Source organism: Theobroma umbraticum, unplaced genomic scaffold (genome assembly GCF_002168275.2).
Source record: "Theobroma umbraticum cultivar Fairchild unplaced genomic scaffold, ASM216827v3 scaffold_239.0, whole genome shotgun sequence".
NCBI lineage: Eukaryota > Viridiplantae > Streptophyta > Magnoliopsida > Malvales > Malvaceae > Theobroma > Theobroma umbraticum.
The window spans coordinates 361036-383294 of NW_018397279.1; the positions used below are offsets into that span (position 1 = coordinate 361036).

Sequence of the window (22259 nt, forward strand, 5' to 3'; positions counted from 1 at the left end):
AGATGATAAGCCAGTGATCATCTTAATGGGGACATCAAAGCTTCTGTGAGTGTGTGTAGCCCATCTGTTATACAACTGGCCGGTGGGTCAAGACACAGAGTACTCTTAAATGAAGGAGGAGAAAGGAGGGGGAAGAGAAAAAGAAAGAAAAGCTTTACAAAATGCATGTTCGAATAGCAGATATTGCGGAATTTCTTTAAGCATAAACTCCACAATTTCCTACCTTCAGCTCTTACATTGCCATCTTTCCAATTCAATTAAATATGAATAAATTGGACTCTACCCTGAAAGCATCTGTCGATTCAAGGGGGTGTAACAATATCAAGGTCCGCGATATCTCCGGAAACACAAACAACCCTGAGGCTGATCGTGCGGGATCATGCCTCCGCCCTTCGATGTGTCAATAGCCTCTATCATGGACACCACCTCATCCATCTCCGGCCGTCTGTCAGGGTTGGCATCCCAACATCGCTTCATTACATTTGCAAGAGAACTCGGACAGCAACGAGGTATCTCCGGCCTCAGATTCTGTCATTTTAAAATCCATGTTATCAGCTATCACTTATATATTTCTCAAATACCTTTGGAACTGTCGAGAGTAGAAAAAAAACCGCACAATGGAGTATTACTAAGAGCTGTTGTATCTGTCCTTAATGTACAATTCATATAGAATCATCATCCTAGTTCATAGTTTTCGCAACCAAGAATATCATCTGAGATCAAATTATTTACCTGGCGGACAACAGCAGATGTCACTTCTGAGAAGCTGAGATCAGGATATGGCATGTCACAGCAGTATATCTCCCACAAGCAGATACCAAAACTATACACATCACACTTTCTATTGTAGGGATTGCCATTAAGGACCTGTCCCATTTCAATTGATCAACGGCAGATGATAGGTTAGATACAAATGATTTGATGCTGTAAGAAGTCAGCATGTATAAATCTCATTTAACCAAAGCTGAATTACCAGTGACTATCCACATGAACAGAATGTTTTGAGCTTCTTGAATCTACCCCATTTTTTCCTTCTTTTCCCCTCCCAGTCCAAACGCCCAAAAGAAAGTTAAATTGTTTCTAAATATGCAAAAATGCTTGCTAGAACAAGCCAAGTATCTGACAGTAGCTGCCATAATTCAGACTGAAGACCCTACATCTGATAATTCTAGTAAAATGAGCCTCAACTAACTGCCTTGCTGCCATGTATGGTATATATGTCCCTTCAGGGAAAAGCTAAGCCAGTGGTATCAAACTATGCTATATAAAGAAATTTCGGCTCTGGTTCAGATACTCATGCTTGAAAGGGTCAAATTTGTAGGAAAACACCAATAACATATACCAAAAAGTTATCAAGTCACAGATCCAATCTCTCTTTTCTAGGGCTGGTATAACAACTTCAATAGCAGAGCAGATCCATAAACTATGCTCTTCAGAAACGGTGCTACCCAAGTATATCAGTTCTAAGAATTAACCCAAAAATTGGGTGGCATGCATATTCTTCAACAGCTTGATTACAGAACCCCTCAATAAATAAATGCAAATAAGAAAAGTTCTAAAATGCGTTTTAAATTCTTGTGGAGACCATAATTCCAAACAGGTTAGAGAGAGAGCTAGATTTTAAGACCCAACTGAATTTCAACATACCATCATTCAGAAGCCAGAAGGATAGAGAGACAAAGAGATATGCAAAACTCATATAAAAGCATATAAGCTGTGTACCTCTGGGGCCATGTAACCAAGTGTTCCAGTCTCTCCAGTCATGTCATTAGGATTTGAAGCCTCAAGGCGAGCAACCCCAAAATCAGCTATTTTCACAGTACGTGTCTTGTCCAGAAGCATGTTTTCTGTTTTGACATCTCTATGGACAATCTTCTTGGAATGAAGATAGCTCAACCTAAAAAGCATTCAAAGCAACAGTGTCAACACAAATGATAAAGGGGAATTTTAATTTAAATTACAAGTTACAATTTGAATATGATTCATATATTATAGATTTAAAAAAAACAAAAAGAGTGTAGATAAGGAACAGGAATTTGACCCTCGTGCAAGATCTAGTGCCAGTTGAATAACTACTTTAAAGGCCAGCTTCCTTCTCCGATTCTTTATCAGGTAAGATTTCAGTGCACCCCCAGGACAATATTCAACAACAACACAACAAACATTACTTGGCATGCCAAGATGACCATTTTCCGTCTGTATGTTCAGCTCTGACAAGCCCATTGTTGCCCCTACAAACTGCATGAGAAGTTTAGCACACAGATTAAGACAAAAACAAGTATCCAACCAATATAACAAAGAGGCTTCAGATGCCATAATGCCCATATTACAGTGTATGTGTTCGGGTCAGCATCAGATCTCACATATCCGATATATCCCCACACTGTTGTCAACATCCTTATTACCCAATTGACATACTTAAAAGAGTAAAATCAGAGAGACAATATCTGGAACTGTGATAGGTGTACACGAAACATATAAAGAAATCAAATGCTACACAAATTTCCCAGTAATATCATTATGTGGAAACAAAGTTCCTTAACTAGTTAGTATTTACTGTTGCTTCAAACTTCAACCCTCAAGATGAAATGAACTAACCAAAAGCTTATGCACCAAAGTCTAAACATGCAAGTTTTAGGATTAGGGTCAAGAAGAGTGAGGAAAGGATCATGATCCAGTCCTTGTCCTGCTAGCATATTATACTAGGCTAATTTAGTTTGATTGCAGGGATGTGGAAAAGGGTGAAGAAACCTGAAAAAGGTAATTATCGAAGTTAAGAAACATTACCTTTGTTACATTAGGATGATCAAGTCTATGCCACACAGCAACTTCTTGTGTAAAAGCTGCTCTAAGTGAAGCTATTTCAGCCTCTGATCTGTGGCCCTCTTCTCCCCAGTCAAGGAGTTTAACTAAGCATGATGGAAGAAAAAAGTAGTTACAAAACATATAAGCAAAGGCCCAGCATCTCTTTGTATTATTCACACATAGATTAATAGAAAAGCAAGTGAAAATCATAAAGTACAATAGAAAAAATAATAACCAAATAAAGTGTCCTTATGATCAATCAAAAAGCAATCTGATGGTCCCAAATCTAGTCATAGATTAATGAGGCATTTAAGTCTGTGTAGCTCACTGAAAATACTTGGGTGGTGTTTTTTTCTAGTAGAGGAGATAAGGTCCATTTGGCAACTTTATAGCTAGCCAGAACATGAAAGTTCACAATGTCAATGAGGCTCTTTAAGTTTTCTAGCTTTTATATCCAAAAAGTAAAGAAAAAAGATGAGTGCATATCAATAATAAATTAGGCCACATGAAAGGTTAGAAAAAAGAATAACATCATATAAGTCACTGCAGCAGTGCAACTAACTGCCACCTCAAAAAATCTCGTGAATCACAGATTTCCAGAAGCTAGATCTACAAGTTTCGATCACAAACTGCTTTGTGAAAATTAACAGATTCACATAACAGGAAATCATTGCCACATTAGCAAATCATTTTGCCCTCTTGTAGTTTAAAAATCTGGGAAGCAGATAGAAATTATGATAAAGATAGATGTTTCATGTTGCTTACTATTAAGAAGGGAAAAACTCATTCCAGTATTAGGTGTATGCATGGGAATTGTTGTTGTTCTTATAACCAACTTATTTAAATTTGAAGATTCAAAGTTCTGGTTTCTTTTCGCCTGCATTTTCTCAACAACCAAACAAATGAAACAATTGAAATAAGATTATTAAAACAGAAGGTGAAGAGTTTAGAAACATTAAAATATTTGATCCCCTAACATGCTAGCCACAAAACACCCTTAAAATTCAACTCCACCACTGCAAATCTCAGAAAGCCACTATGATAAAAATGATAATACTATTGATATTGAGATTCTCCAACGTTGGTCAGCAGTGGTGGAGGAATAAAAACCAAATTACGAAATTTACTATTAAACACCACTGCCTATTATCAAATTAACAGTTTCATTTTGTTTAACCTCCCAACCAAGAAGGCCTCAAGTGACAGCTTTATCTTGAGTGCCTAATGTAACTCCATGTAACACTTCATCATGCACAGAAAGTTAATTCCTTAGTGGGTTTTCACAGAAACCAAAAGAGAAGGAGAAAAATGAGTGAAATCTATAGTTTCAGTGTTTTACAATTATAAACCAAATGAACAAAAATTAAAAAAAAAACGTCATTTTGAAAAAAGTTCATTGTTTCAACAGGAAATGGGTACTCAGAAACATATCCTAAACAGAAAAAAGAGAGGAAAAAAATCAGTACCAGCAACATCTTGGCCATCATAAATACCGCGGTGAACAGTACCAAAAGTGCCACGAGCTATGACACCTTTGATGATAAGCTTAGAAGGATCAATCTCCCACTCTTGTCTTCTCATGGTGTTGCTTGGCCTTAGCTGTTCTCCACCTCCACCACCTTCCTCTCCTTCCTCTTTCCTGTTCTTGTTCTTCTCCATCGTCCATGCTCTACTAAGATGCCTTTGGAGTTGCTCATCCAAGCTCTTCAGATCTATCTGATCTGCTCTTACATATCCTCCTCCACCACTCTCACTTTTCTCCTTCATCTTCTCAACTCCAACTATAAATCACAACTTTACTCTCAAAAACCAGCAAAAAATAAAAAAAAAAGAAGAAGAAGAAAGGAACAATTTTAGGAAACCTTTTCCTTAGTTTTTCTTCACTTTCTATTCTTGTTTGAGCTACTTCTGATTCTGGGTCTCTCTGTCCAAAATCTATACTAAAAACTAAAACTCAATGACAATCTCATGTATATGTATATATATTAAAATATAAGGAAAAACAAGTAATAAAAAAAGTTGGGGTTTTTTTTGTTTGTTTATTTGTTTCCTTCAAAACTCACAAACAGCCATGTGGGCACATGGATTTTGCCTGAAGACGACGTGTGTTGCTGTGACCCACTTTTGGTTTTCTTGTGTTACTGCTGGCTGTTGTTGTTTCTGCTCCTCCTGCTTCTTTCTTCTCTTCTTCTGCTGTTTCTGTATCTCTCTCTCTCGTGGCCTCTTGCTTTGTTTGGTTGTCTTTTTGTTTTAAGTACTTATGTTTTATGGGATTCACGGTCAAATGTACTTTCTTTTTTTTTATATGTATTTTGGGTTGTGTTGTAAGTGAAACTTAAACTGTCCCTTTCTTCACTTCTCATTTTCTCATGATGCTGGGACGATACTCCTGTTCCTACTGCTCACAGTTACAATGGACTTCGTAAAGTGTTTGATTTTTTTCCCTCATTTGTTTCAACTTTTCTTTTTTCTTGTGGACAATGACATTAACACTATAGAATTTATTTTAAATACTTCTTTTTAAGTAGTTTCAAATACAATATCATTAAGCCAAATCCATGTAAATTTTACGTAACCAATTATTAATAACCAATAAAGTTTAAAATACAAAAAAATTATCTAAATCTCATAATTAAATATATCTAAACATCTCATTCAACAATCAAAGAATTGGGTTGGAATTTTTTTTAAAGTAAATCATTTTTATCTAGAAATTTTTTAGGGAGAAGATAAGATTGTAGTTATGATAATTTTGTCCTCATTTCTCGAATAAATATATATATATATGGATTAGTTTAGTCATAACAGAATACTAAGAGAAGATAATGTTTTTTATATTCTTTTGGGTATTTAAGAGTTGTAGTTCATGCCTTATCAAAAGGGAAAAAAAAGAGTGTGTTGTTCACGCAAGTTTTGGCATCGAAAGTTACCCTCAAGACTATTAAATGGTTGCCGTTTTTAGGGTAACATTATGTCTTATTTTGGGTGTAAAAGAATAAATATTAATATCTAAATGAGTAAATCTTATAAAAAAAACAATCTTATCTCTTATTAATATCATAAGATTTATTATTTATTGCTCAAGGGAATAAATAGCATTTAATTGAAAATTGAAAACAAAAAAGAAAATATCATCTTCTTTAAAGGCATTTGAAATTTTGTTTTCCAAATTTTATTTGTGGGAAAAGAATAGTGTTAGCTGCAAGACTAGTCGGCTAGCTTTGCATGTGAGGACTCTTGCCTACATGCATAACATTTCATAATAGATTAGAGAGAAGATATCACTTAACTTTATACATAGCTTCATCCTTTAGAGTCGATGAGAGAAACAACCATATGCTGCCACATCAGCACTGCTGCTTGTGTCTCAAACCATCTGTTGGATTTTAGACAAGTCAATTATTAAACCTTCACAAAGTGATTTATAGTTTTATACCATGAAATGCTTGTCCATTATTTTCTTTCTTTTTTTTTTTTTAATTTGAATTAAGAATCGAAGAGCTGTCGGATATTGATTGGATAACAAGAAAAGAGTGAACAATAATACCCTTCGGGGTGGGTCAAGTGTTTACCAATCTTTTGCTAAAAATGGGAAGTTCAGTTCCATGATTGCACACTACAAAAACTTCTATTTTAAGAAAAAAAAAACCAAATAAGAAAATGAAACCTATAAACAAAGGGGAAGGAGATGGGTTATTTGAGGAACACTCTGGTTGGCCTCTGTTTTTTGTAAGTAAAGAGGTGACCCTTTGTTTTCATTTGAGAACAAAGTTTATTGGGTATCAAGAAAATGTTCAAAAGCGAGATGGGGCCTTAAGCAGTACTCTCCGTGCAATCCAGGAATAGAACCTAAAACCTAATGATTTTTCATGTTTTTGGGGCTTTGATGCCATTGGTTTGGACAGAGTAATCATCCGAATTTTGACCTGGAAAATAAAGTAGGGAGAATTCATGACTTAATATATTCTTTTTCTTCATTTAACAAAAATTGAGATGCCATTTCACTGGGGTACAATACTTAAGATGCCATTTATTGGGAACCAAAATAATAATAATAATAATAATAATAATAATAAGATGCTGTTATGTGGGGGAGCAGTGCATGGCCTCCAATTTTTAAGTAGCATTTAACTACTAACTGAACTTAAAATAATATTAAAAAAAAACTATAGGTGAGAAGGAAAAAGCTTAAGCTAATGTAGCATGAATCATGCATTGACAAACAAGATTTTATAGTTATAAAGTTGTATGAGTAATTATTATGTTGCAAAAATTCAACTTAGATATAGATTAAGCCCCCTAAAATATCTAACTGTCAGCCGTGGTCCTTGAGGATGGAGGAAGAAGGGCGGCAGATGGAGATAAAACCAAAAGAAAGCAAGGACATTGACCCCCCAAAGCAGTATCTTTCCCATGAATTAAACACTATTCATTGCGCTGCTCAAACATCATCAAGCACGTGAAGTTCCGCCTTTATTGACTTAATGCAAGCATCAGAAAAAGCAAAGAGGTGTTTTGTAGAGGAGATGGTCACGGGACCAGAGGCCCAATTGTTTCACCAATTTTCCTCAAGGGAACTCGGAAATAATTAGAGACCATCCAGTAATGCCCGTGATTTTGACTGTCAAGGCCTCCAGGGCCTCATCATTTTCCCCAAGAGTCAAACAAATCCCAGGACTCGTTTTACTAGATGTATCTAATAATTTGCCCCGAAGAACACTTGAACATATAATAAAGGACCACAAGATAATAATAGTACCGACAGAAAATCCTTACCAGATACTCTTGTAAAGCTCCTTCGATGGCAGCTCTCAGTCTCACATACCAAATTGTAGTTGTATGTGTAACAAAATAGAGTGCTCCCATCTACAGAAGCAATACACACGAATACGTATGAGAAGCATCCCTAAGCAATCATCTTCTAGAAATTTTTCCTTGCAACATCGTGCAGAAATTAATGTTCAATTAGACATGGAATTCTGAGTATACTCTTACCTGGTGAAAGTTGGAGTGCACCATTCCATTTACTAAAATTTATCAGATATTGACATTTCCAAACAGTCTTGAACATTACCAAAAAACTCGACATTGCGCTTATCAAGTGCTCAACAGTAAAATTAAAGTAAAATTCTCATGGAACAATGTCAAAACTTCATCTCGAAAGTGCAGAGAGTAACATAAATAGCACACCTTGAACCCTGTGTACATCAATAAACCCATGGTACCAGGACAGCAGTAAGTTTGATAGCTTGGAAACATACGCTTTTCCTAATGCAGCAAAAGGACAGTTGATACAAAATCCCCAATAACAAATGACCAACTATACAAAATGGTTAATCTGATGTCAGTATGATTCTTTCTTCCAAGTTGAGGGGAAACTAAAATAACTAATATCATTTACTGCACAACACATTTAGTGTATAACTTTTGAACTGTATTTATTTTGTGTGGCAAATGAAAATATGCTCTATATATTTTTCGACAAGAGGGGACTACAAGGAGAAACAATCAACGTAACCTCACAAGCGCCGTTTCTTCTTCTCTGGTGTAGCATGCACTTGCGCTTTAACTCCATAAGTTTTTAGTTGAAAATTTTCAAATGCCTCTGAGACAGCTGCTACCTGCTCATTAGTAGATTAAAAAGTAGATGTTAGTGTGAACAGAATAAAGAAAAAGAGAAATAACAAACAAACAATAATCGCATTTGGATTCACAGACCAATTCAGGTTTTTTGGAGTACACCCTCACTATCATATCCTGATAAGATGTAGGCAGCAAGTGACTGATGCGACCATCTGGTATGGGGAACTTCTCCTCACTCTCATAATCCTGGCCAGAGATTAATTCTGTCAGAAAGCTGCACCTCCAAAGGAAATTATATAAGATGCTTAAACTGTCTCCCAATTAAGGATGAGCAAATGAGCGAATTAGATGGTTTGATCCACCATATTTAAACACTAAATAAATGAATCATTTTTAAACAACCGATCAAAACCGACCAAATATAAAAAATATCAAACTGACCAAACATAAAATTGGTTTGATTGATCCGGTATTGGACCAATAAACCAAAATTTATCACATTTTTTTTATAAATTATAATATTAAAACTTATAAATTTTATCCATAATTATATATATGAAATTAATGATATAACTTATATTATAATGTTTTATATCAAAATTTGTATAAATAATAACTAATAATAAATAATATGTTACAACATCTAAAATGATAGTTAATAAACTTATTAAGTGTAATCATATAAATAAAGTTTATTATAAATTATAATAATACTTATGTATAAATTAAATATATATATCATATATTACTTTATTATATATATACAATTAATGATATAAATTATATATTTAAATATTTTATATCAAATGTATAAATAACTAATTACAAACAATATGTTATAAAATTTAAAATGATAACTAATAAAGTTACCCATTGAAATCATATAAATAAACTTTATCATAAATTATAGTAATGCTTCGGTATAAATTAAATATATGTATATATAATATATTTATACAATTATAAATATATTCAGAACAATTTATATTACAAAATATTATTAAAGTGTAATAATTATAACATATTAATATGTAAGATATTACTATCATATATTATAATATTAGCAAATAAGTTATATCATTTAAAATATATAATTTGTAATTTTATATTAATACAATTTTATAAATAAATATATATAATTAATATTAAATTGTTATGATTATAATTTGTATATATACATATAATACCTTAATATATTTTAGATGTATTATTAATTAAGTTTCCTAGCAATTTTTCTTAATATATATAAATATATAAAAAATTAATTTGATTTTTTAAGTGGATTGGTTCCAAAATTTTAAAATAAAAAACTGATAAAAAAACCAATTAGACCAAATATTTTGAACCAATTGATCCAATGGACTAATTAGACCGAACCGTTTTATTCAAATCGCATTTAGTTTGGATGAGTACTTAGTCTAGATAGGTTTTGCTCACCTTTAATAAGATCCAAACCGCAAAATATTAGGAATTTCCAGTCTCTTATGCAGCTGATATAGGTCCACTTTTCATGTTTGCATAGTCATTAAATAGCACAGCATTTTTATTGTACGTATCCATAGTCATTAAATCTTAGTGTTTTCTTCTTCCTTTTGGAAGGTGAAGTCCAAAGTTTGAGTATAGGCATGAGTGCAGACTGAGTAAAAGGATGAAGTGAGAAGTTCCTTACATTTTAAGCCAGCAATGAATAAAAACAGGAAAGGAAAGAAAAAAAATCAGGGTAGGTGAGTTTCAGCACCTTGAAAAAGTTGATGCTGCAAGAGTAGAAATGAGAAAAAAAAAAAAGAACAGAAACGAAAATATCAGAGACTATATACACAGATTAAACACAGAAAAACGAGGAAAATATTTACGTCTTCAAATCCAACACCATACCTTTCAAGAGGATTCTGCCTTCCACGAGTCAAATCAATTCTGACATTGCTAACAGCAATATCTTCTTCTTTTAGCAGTACTCCACCATTTTTCTGTTAACATAAAAATGCTTGATATCAACATTGGAGACTCTACTCAACCCTTTAGCTAAGAACAGTTGCATAAGATCATGCACATGTCAATGGAAAATATCAAGTAAGGACCTGGGAACAAACGATGTCTTGTGCATTGACATTTTTGAAATGTTCTAATTTGTCTTTTGGAACTGAAAACTCATTACAGAACTGCCACAGAAGATAAATCATTATACCATAAGCTTCAACTTTCAAATAATGAAAAGGCAAAGAGAGATAATAAACAGATTAGCATTATTATTTGCATGCAATCATTTTTAAAACACAAAGAAGAAGTGAATTGAAAGCAATGTTTTTCCACCTGATACAAATTTCTCCTGCGAATGCGCCGAATCAAATCTCTAGATTCTCGGAGTTCTTCATCTGGCGCTATCTCGATAGTTTTGATTATTGTGTCATCTAGCTGGATTTAAAGAATACAAGAAACCACAGTATATTATACATTTGGACTCTAAATTATGAATCACTCAAAAGAATGCTAAGCATGTGCTTCAACCTTCCAGTACTCAGAAGGATCTTGAATGGAAGATGAAATTTCCAGATAACTATTTGCTTTCAACAGCGCATCTACTACCATAAGCTCAACTGCCTGCAATAAAAATGAAACAAGATTTTTACTACTTCAGATAGAAAGGGAGCCTACATAACTAATAATGCAACAGAAAAGATAAAAGAAAAATCAACATTGGAAAAAAGATCTGCTTGAATGATGTAGAATCTATAGAGTTAATTCTTTGAATACCTTCACTTTAGAGTGGGTGTAGACAGTTCGATACAGATCAGCACGAGTAGCAAATAATTTGTGGATGCTAAGATCTAGCAAAAGTATCCATTACACAATATGAAGCAGGAGATTTTAAAAAACCAATGCATTTTGCAAGTGAATAAAACATATGATACTAACAGTCCTTAGCACGGTAGCAGATCTCATCACCCAAAACTCGCATTGTCTCCATCAACCTGCAGGAGGTAAAGTATGTATAATGCTGGAAAAATAAATCATCTAAAATTGTTTCTCTTTGGCTTTTAAATCTATCTATTGCTCACAGAAACTATTAGCTATATGCCTAAAAGATTTAACAAAAACCTTTGGAAATCAAAGCTGCATCCCAGGCCACAAGCTCGGCTGTCACGGAAAATGTAATCAAACCTACACAAGTAGAATTTCCATTTGTTAAATTCTTGACTTTAATTGGAGCTTGAATTTGAAGGAAGATGTAACGAACAAATAATTGAATATCACTTACTTATCCACATCAATCCCATTCCGACCATTTGCAACAATATCATATAAAAATTGCTTCTCCTTTGCACTCTTCAACATAGTACAAAATAGTAACAGTAGTAATAATAAAGACAAGAAACAACAACATCCATACATTTTTCCTAATACTAGAGAGAAAAAATTCCCAGTGATCAAAATACACCTATAAAATGGATAGTAGAAACAAGCACTTACTTTTGGTAGTGCAAACTCTGTGCTAGCTAGTATCAATTCCTGGAAAATAAATAAATGAATATGAATAAACGTCAATTCTGGCAACAGGATATCAAATTTTACACACGACTTGACATGCGCCTAGTTTTCCAAATTGGGCCTCTATTCAAAAGAATTGTTATTATACATAAGGATCAAAGTAAGTAAAAAACACAGGAAAAGTTGCAAGCTGGAATTCTAAGTATATATAGAAGGAGAAAATAAAAAGATAGATGTCATCAAAGTTTTTGATGCCACTCACGGGCAAGAAAATATAGCTTTATAATAGACCACCTGCTCATGACACAGTTCAAAACTTTTCAACTGTAAATTTGAGATATATAACTAAAAGGGATAGTTAAAGAAAGAAACCATATGGTTAAAAATAGTTGACAATTCCAAAACCATAGGATTTATTAGTATCTAGATTATGGAAAAGGTATAGGACATTCTAAGTTTATTTGGGAATATATGCAATGTCAATGCAAATGGCTCTGCATATAATACTAGTTAAGAGGATGCTAGACATACCATAGTGACCAAAAGAAGCAAACAGGAGAAAAAAGAAAGAAAGAAGATTGTGTAAGCAAAAAATTCCTAAACAAGATTAGCTTACCTTGACTCTTTTAATCATCTCAGCTTCAACGTCAATATGGTGCACATCAACAATATGATCAATCAGCTTCGCTGACATTTGCTCATGAGCCCTGGAAAGTACAGATATGACATAAAATGAATAAAAAGCATATATTTATATATTTTTTTTTCCTTAGGAAGTGGGAGGGCAAATCACTTTAGAATTCAATCTCCCTCAAAAAAATCACAAAATATAGATACAGGAGATCACTAAAAGATACATACAACTTTCAAGCCATACCATCACCCAAGAGAAGAAGAAAACCCGATGTACTGATTAACTTTTAAATATCATATTATGGAAAAGACATTAGAGTGACACACGTAAGGTCAATGGTTGATCACAGATTATGACATAAATGGAACCTGTAATGTAACCTATAATGTAACCTAAAAGCAAAGTATGGTATTTAGCAAAATGTAAAATTTTCAAGAAACACTGCAAACCACCAAAAACAATTGACCAGTGTTGTCAAGAGAGCAAGGCACACTCTAGGCACTTGAAACCTTATATTCCTGAGGCACAAGGCACAAAAATAGAGCTCACCTGAGTGAAGTAAGGCGCAATATGTATACATGTGTGTGTGTGTGTGTGTGTGTAATAAACTTAAGATATATAATTTTGATAATAAACTCTAAAGAGTAGTCCATTTTTATCCTACAAAACATGCAAAATTTCATTTTGTTTTAGCCAATATGAATGATTTCCTTATGGTCTCAAGTTTGCTGTTGAATACTCAAAAATTGAGAATTCATGAGTTTGATATTGTTCCTTTTTTTAGTATTAAAAGTACAGATAGTAAAAAAAATTAAAATGAAAGAAATGAAAGAGAATTTCAATCAGGCGGGCATTGCTTGTGCCTACCACCTTAAAATAAAAAAAGGCAGACCTAGGCGCACCAGGCGTGTGCCTCGCTCGAAAGGGTCTAAGGCACTGTTGTTGTCTGGCACTGCACCTCAGTGCCTAGGCACACAGCTTAACAGCACTACATTTGACACAATGAGTTCATGACAGCAGAAACCAGGAAGAAATGCATCGTATAAAACCATGTAAGATATACCATTTGAAGCCATTAAGAACTTTGGGGAGAAACTCTCGTTCAAACAAGTGACTGAAAGGTCCATGGCCTACATCATGTAGAAGTCCTGCAATTGGAAGAACAAAATCCATAAGGAACCATTTGAATTGAAATGAAGGAAAAACTTTTGGGAACAGTAGTAGTTACCTGCAATTTTAACTGTTTGAACATCAAACCGATCAATACCAAGCTCCAAACCCTAGAAGAACCATATCTTAGAATATATACATATAATACAATAGGTAGAGAACAAGTGCAAAACAGTTCTATACCTGATAAGTTTTGAGCTTGTGGATGGCTTCACCAGCAAGCCAATACACACCAAGAGAATGTTCAAAGCGGGAATGCACAGCCCCAGGATAAACCATGTGTGTCATTCCTGAAACATGTTAAAAGTTAGTCACATAAACAAGTTACAGCCTGCCGCATGATCTCAGCGAATTATGTGAAACTAAAGCCTGGAAACCTTGGATAAATTTGGGTAAAATCAACACCAAAGCAATGAAATGGAGTTGATTCGAGTCCAATACAAGTGAACAAACCTAGATCCCATTAACAGAAGTGTATTTTATTAATGGCAAACAATGCAACTGACAAGAACATAACATAATTAAAGCATAATCTTTTAACTTAAAAAGTGCTGATATCATCATTTTAATAAAGAGCTAAAATGCTACATCATATGCTTAGAACAAATAGAGTACATGTAGATACTTGTGCTATAAAGTAGAGTCAGACTGCTCATCTGTTCCATCCGAGCAACAGCAGACAAATAAAGTAAATGCCAACTCTTAAATCTATTTGATAGCAAGAATCGCCGAAACATTTTAAATAATACAAAAAAGAAATAGCAAAAGACTTTTTCTGTTTATCCTTTTATGACTGTGATGTATTCAAATTATGATTTATGCCTACTTTGGCATGTAACACAGAGGATAATATTGATGTCGTAAATGCATATTTCATACCAACATCATGAATTCCTACTTTGAATCTAACAAACACACAAATTCCCTGCCATTTCAGATATATCCTATTTTAGCTTGTTTCAACATGTATGATATCCTTATTAAATAAATTACACATCTCAGTCACACATATTTATTCAACTGTAATTTAAAAACATTCATTCTCACAGGAATTAAAAAAGAATATAAAGATTACCGAGTTGCTTGAGCTCGCGAAGCCTATACCATAAAAAAAGAAAAAGGAAAAACAAATGAATAATGAGATTTAAAATAAAATAAAGCTAAAATAATAACGAAATAAAAGTCAACTTGCCTTTGAAATTGCTCTGTGTCAATAAACTTCAAAGAAAGCTGCGACCAAACAAACAAAAAAAAAAAAGGAAGCAAATAATTATTTATCAAGCAACAGAAGAATAAATCAAGGTAGAAAACAATAAAAAAGCAGTCAGCTAGTCATCTTCACTCTCCAGTCAACAAAGATAGCAAAAATTCAAACATAAAACTCGTATCAATAAGAAAAAAAATGTTCAAATTTCTTAAGATTTTCATTTAGTATATCGAAACAGTGAACAAATCCGATTAAATGTTAAACCAAACATTTCTCGAGAATATTTTTTGAATTAATTTGTAAGTCACTTTACCAAAACAAACATGAAACAAACAACAAAAATGTAAAAGAAAATAGAGAAAGCTTATACAGGATCGAGATAAATGTTGCCGTGGACGTTGTCGTGGACGTGTTTGGAGAGCCTGAGATCGTGCGAAAGAGACAAGTGACAAGCCGTAGACAAAGGGAGATTTTCATTGCAGTAAGCGCCCATTTCTCTGAGACAGAGGCTTCGAGAGGAAAAAACGAGAAAGGAAGTGGAAGAGAAAAGAAAATTAAAAAAAGGAAATGTTTGGAGTAATTTGGGGAAGTGGAGTGGCAGAGCCGCCAAGATTGTCCTAATGTATGGGATTTTGTGTAGCTGAAGCGGGAACACTAATAGAATATCCGTTTTTTTTTTTAATTTTATTTTCTAGGGCTCTTTTTACATTCCTTTTTTTTGTTCCTTCTTTTATTTAAATTTTAATCAATTAATTAATAAATTAAAGCTTTATTTTATGGAAAAAAATTAATTTAAAACAAGAATCTCTCATCATTTTAGAATTATTTATCCATACCTATATATTAAAATTGTCTCTAAACAAAATTAAAGATTTTACTTGAGTTCTGTTTTTGAAAATTTTTTCTTTCTCATTTTATGAAATTTTAATTTTTTTCTTTTGATGGAATGAAAATTTCAATTTCAAGTAAATATCTACTAATTTTAGTAGTTTTTTGTAAATTTTTTTAAAGGAATTTTTTTTGGACAAAAGAAATCAAATAGCCCTTACTTAGGATAAAAGGATAATAATGAACAATTTAATACATGCCAAACATTGCATTAATTACACGTAATTGTTAAAATTTAAAATTGAAATGATATTCAATATAAGTACTTAAATATTCATATAATTACCATAATCTTTAGTTTTATTGAGCACATTAAAATTATTTAAAAAAAGGGGATCCAAAGCAAGCTAAGAATCATATTTTTCTCTCTCCTTGTCTATTCTTGATTTTTTTCAGGCAATTTTTATAAACAATTAAAAAAGAAAAGAAGAAAAAAGCAAGAGGGGTATTGACGGGCCAGAAGCCAGCCACCATTGGCCCAAAATAACCAGCTTAGAATGAAAATTCCCAGTCCAAAGCAACACCATACACCAATACAAGCAGAGAACCCAACCTCCAAAGTGGATAACATAATATAAACGTGCGGCTGAAAACACAGCATCCAACGAGATTAACTACCAAACTCCGACATCCATGGCAGCCGTGCACTGCCATCGTCTTTCCTCTCGTCGTCTGTCCACAGTCGCAACTTTTCTCTTCATGCAACCAAATTTCGCCTTCACTTCTCCATTTCCTCACCTTTACAGCATCCAAATAAGACCTCCTAGGCCAAACAATCAAACACCAACAATGGGTACTTGGCTAGCATCAAAGCTTACATGGAAAACCCAAACTCCATCTCAGGTTTTGCTAGCAAAGTCATTGGCTCTCTCCCTGTGATCGGCCTTGTAGCCAGGATTTTTAGTGATGAAGGTGGTGTTGGTGGGGATATTATAGATTTTGCAGAGTTTAGAAGAAGGGTCGGCAAGAAATGTACCATTACTGATTCTAGAGCCTTCTATGAGTTCCAAGATAGGAGAGGCCGGGTAATTTCCCTTTGTCTTCTGACAAAAACCCTTTTTTTTATCTAATTTATTTTTCTTTTCTGCAGTGTATATGTTTGATTTGTCCATTGTGTTTTGTCATTAGTGTTATATTAATTGGTCATTACAGTGTGCTTATTGTCACAAAGTTCTATAATTAGTCATGTTTCTGAGATGCTATTTGGAACCAAGATTCTGAGGTGGGCTTGTTTTTGGATAGGCAGGGGATCCTTTGTATGTTCTGCTATGCTGTTGGCTAGCAGCTGTTGGTGCTGGTCTTCTTAAATCCGAGGAGATATTGGAAGGGGTAGCAAGGCTTCGGCTTTCAAATGATATTGAATTTGAAGAGCAGAATTTTATTGCAATGATGAGCGATGCAAGAGAGGTCAGTTCATCTCACCTTATCCCGTGTAGTATCACACTTGACCTGATACAAATGATATGTTCAATGAGTAAAGCCAAGCACCTTAGTTTATTACTAATAGTGAAGGAAAGGAAGTTTTAACCCGGTTCAAAAGATGAAAAAGAACTAGATACTAGAAACAGTCTCATGATTGGTAGCTAGATTTTTGTGTATTTTGTGACAGTGCTTTGATAGTTCTGTGGAATTTTCATGTAGAGCTTGGTAGTGAAGAGCTTATAATTGGACTAACAGAATAGTGAATAACTGCTTTGTGATCTCCATTCTATGTGGGTGCAATGTGTGTTTATGTTTCCATTATTGTGTTGTTTCCTTGTGTTTTTGATGCTGCTTTGAGCTGCTTCTGTTGTATAAGTACTTACTAATGTACACACTACAGAGGCGAGCAAAGTTGAATGTTGAGACCCCAACTGTCGCCATGGAGACTCGAGCTGAGAAGGCTCTAGATGCAATTTATGTCTGTTGCTTTGGGAAAGATCCAATAGAAGAGGAAGACGAGAGCTTGCTGAATATTATGCTTAAAGCTGTTTTCCCAACTGTTGAGAAATCACAGATACAAAGAATTATCAAGGACAAGGCAGTGAAAGTAGCAGAAGGGGGTGATGCAGACACTGTTCCAGAACTAAAGCCATTATCAAAGGAAGCTGTACAATTGCAAATGAAAGACCTTGAATTTCTTAAACAAAACAGGGAGACATAGAAGAAATGTTAAACAAAATGGAATCCTTTGTTTCTTCACACTACATAGTGTATCAGAAGTTGAAGCTAAGAAGAGTGTATCGGAAGTTGATGCTAAGAAAATGGCTCCATGATTTCCATCCTCAAATGCGTGATGAAATGGAAACTGATACTTCACCAAAAACATAGACTCCCTGATCAGTTTGTTCTCTATGGCAGATAAATCATGGTGGTTGTTTCTGTTTCCATTCTTTAACCCCAGTCTTTTGGTTTCCCTTTTCTCTGTTTTTTGTTCTTGTTTTTTTGTAGTTCCAAAACCCATATTCTGGTGCAAGCTTTTGACAAAGGCACCATTAAATGGAACATCTTGTGAGTGCGATACAAGTTCAAAGCTCTTCTGCTGATAATGATAAATTGGGACTCCTTTCACTTACTGTCAGTTACTTGAGATTTTGGTAGACTAATTATGAACCAGGCAGCCATTAAGGAAAGTGGAATCCTCTAGCGTTTTACACTCATATCCTGTTTGTAATTGTTTCTCTGGCATAACAAAAGTATTCACTGGAAGTCTTGAATAATAAGAAAATCTGATAAGTACTGTTGTTTTCTTGATATCTAATTCGAAGTTCCTAATAACTAATGTGCCTACTATCTAAAGAATGATATGCCTCCACACAATGATAAAAGATGAACTCCGCATTATAACCATCAAAAGTTAACTCATTACGACTTTATTTCTGTTTCAAAAACGGAAAGTGTACAACACCACACTGGTACATTATTTGCAGAGGACTCTGCTCCAAAAAGGAAACTTTGGACCACTCAACAGTACGAAATTTCAAAAGGACCTTAGCGACTGACATAAAATACATTCAGATTCATGTACAAGAAGCATGAATCAGCGGTACTGAGGAGCTAGTTCACCTTCCTTGACAATGTAATTTTGTGCAGGAAATTCTTCACCCTTGAAGTACCTCTCAAGCATATCTTTGACTCCAGCAGCATATCGCAACTGCACAAGTTCCATTTCATCTTAGTTGTTGGCAAGAACATAAAGGAGAAGAAAACATAAAAGTAAACATACCTGTGCATCAATGGTGGTACCAGAAATATGAGGCGTCATAGCTTGATTTGGCATGTAACGCCATGGATGGTCCTTTGGAGCTGGTTGTGGATACCAAACATCTCCACTGTAACCTGAAAATCAAGAGGGAAAAGAAAATTTATCTGTTAAAGAAGGAAAAATGAAACTTTTCTAGTCAACGAAATATTATGTCATGCACTGTCCTGATCGTTGAGAAAATGAAAGACCAGCCCTGAAATTCATGAACTTTTCCTGTCTGCAGAAACCCGTTGTGGGTTCCTAAAGTAGTGCAATTGATGAGAACTTTGAGACAATTTTGCAATTTGGAACTGTTGATCACAATACTTGTCTCTATCCCAAGAATAGATGTTTCATTAAGCACCTTCTTAATAGTTTATTGAAGACATGTCTATGTAGCTTTACCATCCAAGGAGTGCATTATAATTTAAATAGACAAACGCAATCCAAAAAATGCTGGCTGCAAGACAACATTTTAAGGCCCAAAATTAAATTTCATTACTAGAACACTTCAATTTTCAAATAGTCAACATACCTGCAATGTGTCCACTGGAGCAAGCATCTGCAACTGCCTGTGTGTCCATAATTGCTCCTCGAGCATTATTAACAATCAGGACTCCCTTCTTCAATTTTGCAATCCTATCTTTGTTGAACATCCCTCTATCACAATATTACAGATTTGATAAATTTAATGCAAATTTTTTGAGCAATATCAAACAACAGTAACCAACATTTAACACAAGGACTAGGACATTAATAGCTAATAATAAAACCAGACCTTGTCTGCTCTGTAAGAGGCATGTTTATGACAATTATGTCACACTTTGGAAGCATTGCATCAAGATCCTCCTCAAATTTTGCTCCAGTCTGCTTCTCCAATTCTGGATCTATCTTGACTCGATCATGATATAGGAGATTGCAGTTGAATGGTTTCAGTCGTTGGAGTAAGAGCCTGCCAATACGCCCTGCACCAATAGTTCCCACCGTCTTCCCTTCAAGATCATAAGCTCTGTAAGCAATACCTGCAACATTCCAATCTCCAGTAATAACTTGGTGGTGGCCAGGTAAGAAATTCCGGACAAGAATAAGAATTCTCATTAGCTCGTCTTCGGCAACCGACACTACATTGCTTCCTGTAACCTCAGCAACAGTCAAGCCAGCTTCTGCAGCTGCCTTCAGATCGACGTGATCAGAGCCAATCCCCGCTGTGAGAAGCAGTTGCAAGTTTTTGGCTTTCTTGATCCTCTCTGCTGTAACATAGGCTGGGTGGAAGGGGGTGGATATGAGGACATGGAGATCAGGGATATGCTTTTCGAGTTCTGCGATAAGGACATGGGTTAGTAGAAAAATTTTCACAAATTAACTATTTTTAAAGTCCATATACCTAATGAGTTAGTCCAAGGTGAAGTTTACTTCAGGTTACCCTCTTCAGTTTCTAAGATAAGACTAGGGATGCCATGGATTAGCTATTCGAATCATAACACTAACAGATAGTAATGCACTGGTTATTTTCGATGATGCAACTAATATTGCTGGCATTCTTAACTGTAGACTTGGCAAGTAACATTGTAAAATGCTCTTCATGTACCATCAGGAACTCTGATAGCGGACAAAGTCTTTTCGAGGCTTCAAGCTAATTGATGGTCATATACCTCAACAAGAGCCACTCTATTTGACACAGTTATGACAGAAACAATTGCTTTACACTATAACATTGTATATCAATCATCTATTGATTTGCCATCAAACTCACTGTGTTAACCTTGACGCTTACTGCCAATTAGGCAGGTCACACCACCCTGTACCATCCAAATTTACTTTCCTATGCAAGATCATGGTGGCATCGGTGTCATTCATGATTATTAATGATAATACAATATGTGCGTATTGTGAAAAATGTAATTGGCATCTTTATACTTACCGCAATCGGGTCCTTCTTTGTCATCAGTGACAATATACTGGTGGCCCTGTGATTCCAGCCACTCACGCAAGCCCAAGGCTCCCTCCACACAACCAACAAAGTTGGGATTCTTTTCGAAATACTCATTGGCCTTGTAAAACACACCAACAATCTTTTTGCTCCCTGGAGAAGCCTGTTAACAAAGATTAGGAGACATGAGCACTTAAACCACTAGTGTACTGAAAAACGGAAACGCAGGGCAACCAGAAAATCTAATTTTTTTTTCGTTTTTCTTGTTAAAAAAGGAGGGTTTCTCATTGTTTTGAGCAGTAGCTGCAGTGTCATGTGGAAGCTACACTTTCCCACACCAAGTCATAAATTATAACCCCTTGGATAATGCATGCATAGGAATTAGCCAGGCCCTTCTCTGCTTTCTGATGATCCATGGCCAAAGCTAATCCAAACCATTTAATTAACTACTTAATTACCAAAAAGATTGTTAATCTAAGCCTACAATAATCTTTAAAAAAAAACAAAACAATCAAAACCAACTTTCAACAAAAACAAAGGGCCACGAATTAGCTTACATGGAGTTGCCTGGTAAGAACAGAAGATGACCCAGGGTTGGCCAAGGCTTTGATAGCAGAGCTAGCAACTTGCTTCATAGCCATATCTCAAAAACACTTCAAACCGACACTGGATATGCTTTGAGGAGAAGAGAGCAATAATTGAAGTGACCTGTTCAAGCCGAACCACACGCGTCCTTTTTATAGGCAATAAATCAGTTGCCAGCTGCTTACCAGGCACACTTCAGCTTGGCTTTTGCTTCCATAATTTGATAAACGGAAGAACGTGATTGGGTGGTGAGTTCCACTCGCTTAAGTCTGCGTTTGTCTTTTTGGGGTGTCGCCTTTTAGTACGTGGCGAATTTCAGTTTGTACTTCTCAAAGGCCCACGCCTGGGTGGGTATTGACTGCACGCAGCCATTAAGATTTCACGGAGAAAGAGATTTGACTGTTTAATTACACGTGAGATAGTAGTAGATATGGTTTCTGGATTAACTTTGATAATAATATCTCTTTCTTGTATCATGAGTTTTAATTTAATCTCATGATTATTTTTTAGCATAAAATTTTAACTTTTTTTAAAAATTATTTTAAAAAATTTAAAATAAATTTATTTTTTCATTATAGTAAATTAAATTTTTATTTTTTATTTTAAATTAAAATATTTTTTTATATTTTTATTTTAAATTAAAATAAATTTTTATAATTAATAATAATTAATTGATATGAATTAAAATATTATTTATCATCTTATATTTATATGATATTTATGTGATATTTATGTAATTATGTCATCA

General features: G+C 34.4%; 4 protein-coding genes across 11 annotated transcripts; 1 reads left to right on the forward strand and 3 right to left on the reverse strand.

Annotated features, from left to right (window-relative positions):
- Positions 1–131: 131 nt before the first annotated feature.
- On the reverse strand, positions 132–7606 carry LOC110427938 (Protein kinase superfamily protein). Of its 7 annotated transcripts, none has more exons than XM_089785540.1 (8): positions 7582–7606; positions 6096–6181; positions 4272–4586; positions 2788–2909; positions 2042–2238; positions 1723–1897; positions 733–867; positions 132–528 (listed from the first exon to the last, which is right to left on the reverse strand). In XM_089785540.1, the coding sequence occupies exons 3-8, from the start codon at positions 4570–4572 to the stop codon at positions 322–324; spliced, it is 1137 nt and encodes a 378-aa protein (XP_089641666.1). In that variant the 5' UTR covers positions 4573–4586; positions 6096–6181; positions 7582–7606; the 3' UTR covers positions 132–321. The 7 variants fall into 7 exon arrangements, with proteins under 7 accessions (XP_089641666.1, XP_021299263.1, XP_021299264.1 ...); XM_021443588.2 differs by lacking the exon at positions 7582–7606 and adding an exon at positions 4668–4740 and having other exon boundaries at positions 6096–6167; XM_021443589.2 differs by lacking the exons at positions 6096–6181; positions 7582–7606 and adding exons at positions 4668–4740; positions 4869–5765.
- A 333-nt stretch (positions 7607–7939) lies between these two features.
- Positions 7940–15518, reverse strand: LOC110427936 (uncharacterized). 2 transcript variants are annotated; one of them, XM_021443586.2, is made up of 19 exons: positions 15256–15517; positions 14871–14908; positions 14754–14776; positions 13862–13968; positions 13737–13788; positions 13572–13656; positions 12491–12581; positions 11857–11895; positions 11645–11712; positions 11485–11547; positions 11302–11357; positions 11140–11213; positions 10894–10986; positions 10699–10800; positions 10467–10547; positions 10264–10355; positions 10127–10142; positions 8524–8634; positions 7940–8426 (listed from the first exon to the last, which is right to left on the reverse strand). In XM_021443586.2, exons 1-19 carry the CDS (start codon positions 15376–15378, stop codon positions 8325–8327), a joined length of 1416 nt encoding a protein of 471 aa, XP_021299261.1. In that variant the 5' UTR covers positions 15379–15517; the 3' UTR covers positions 7940–8324. The 2 variants fall into 2 exon arrangements, with proteins under 2 accessions (XP_021299261.1, XP_089641662.1); XM_089785536.1 differs by having other exon boundaries at positions 11645–11895; positions 15256–15518.
- Positions 15519–16445: 927 nt separating this feature from the next.
- On the forward strand, positions 16446–18333 carry PDE329 (calcium homeostasis regulator). Its single transcript, XM_021443661.2, has 3 exons — positions 16446–16798; positions 17016–17180; positions 17596–18333. Exons 1-3 carry the CDS (start codon positions 16592–16594, stop codon positions 17914–17916), a joined length of 693 nt encoding a protein of 230 aa, XP_021299336.1. The 5' UTR covers positions 16446–16591; the 3' UTR covers positions 17917–18333.
- A 260-nt stretch (positions 18334–18593) lies between these two features.
- FDH (formate dehydrogenase) lies at positions 18594–21643 on the reverse strand. Its single transcript, XM_021443659.2, has 6 exons — positions 21484–21643; positions 20918–21089; positions 19775–20315; positions 19532–19656; positions 18979–19091; positions 18594–18906 (listed from the first exon to the last, which is right to left on the reverse strand). Exons 1-6 carry the CDS (start codon positions 21565–21567, stop codon positions 18793–18795), a joined length of 1149 nt encoding a protein of 382 aa, XP_021299334.1. The 5' UTR covers positions 21568–21643; the 3' UTR covers positions 18594–18792.
- Between the last annotated feature and the right edge of the window lie 616 nt (positions 21644–22259).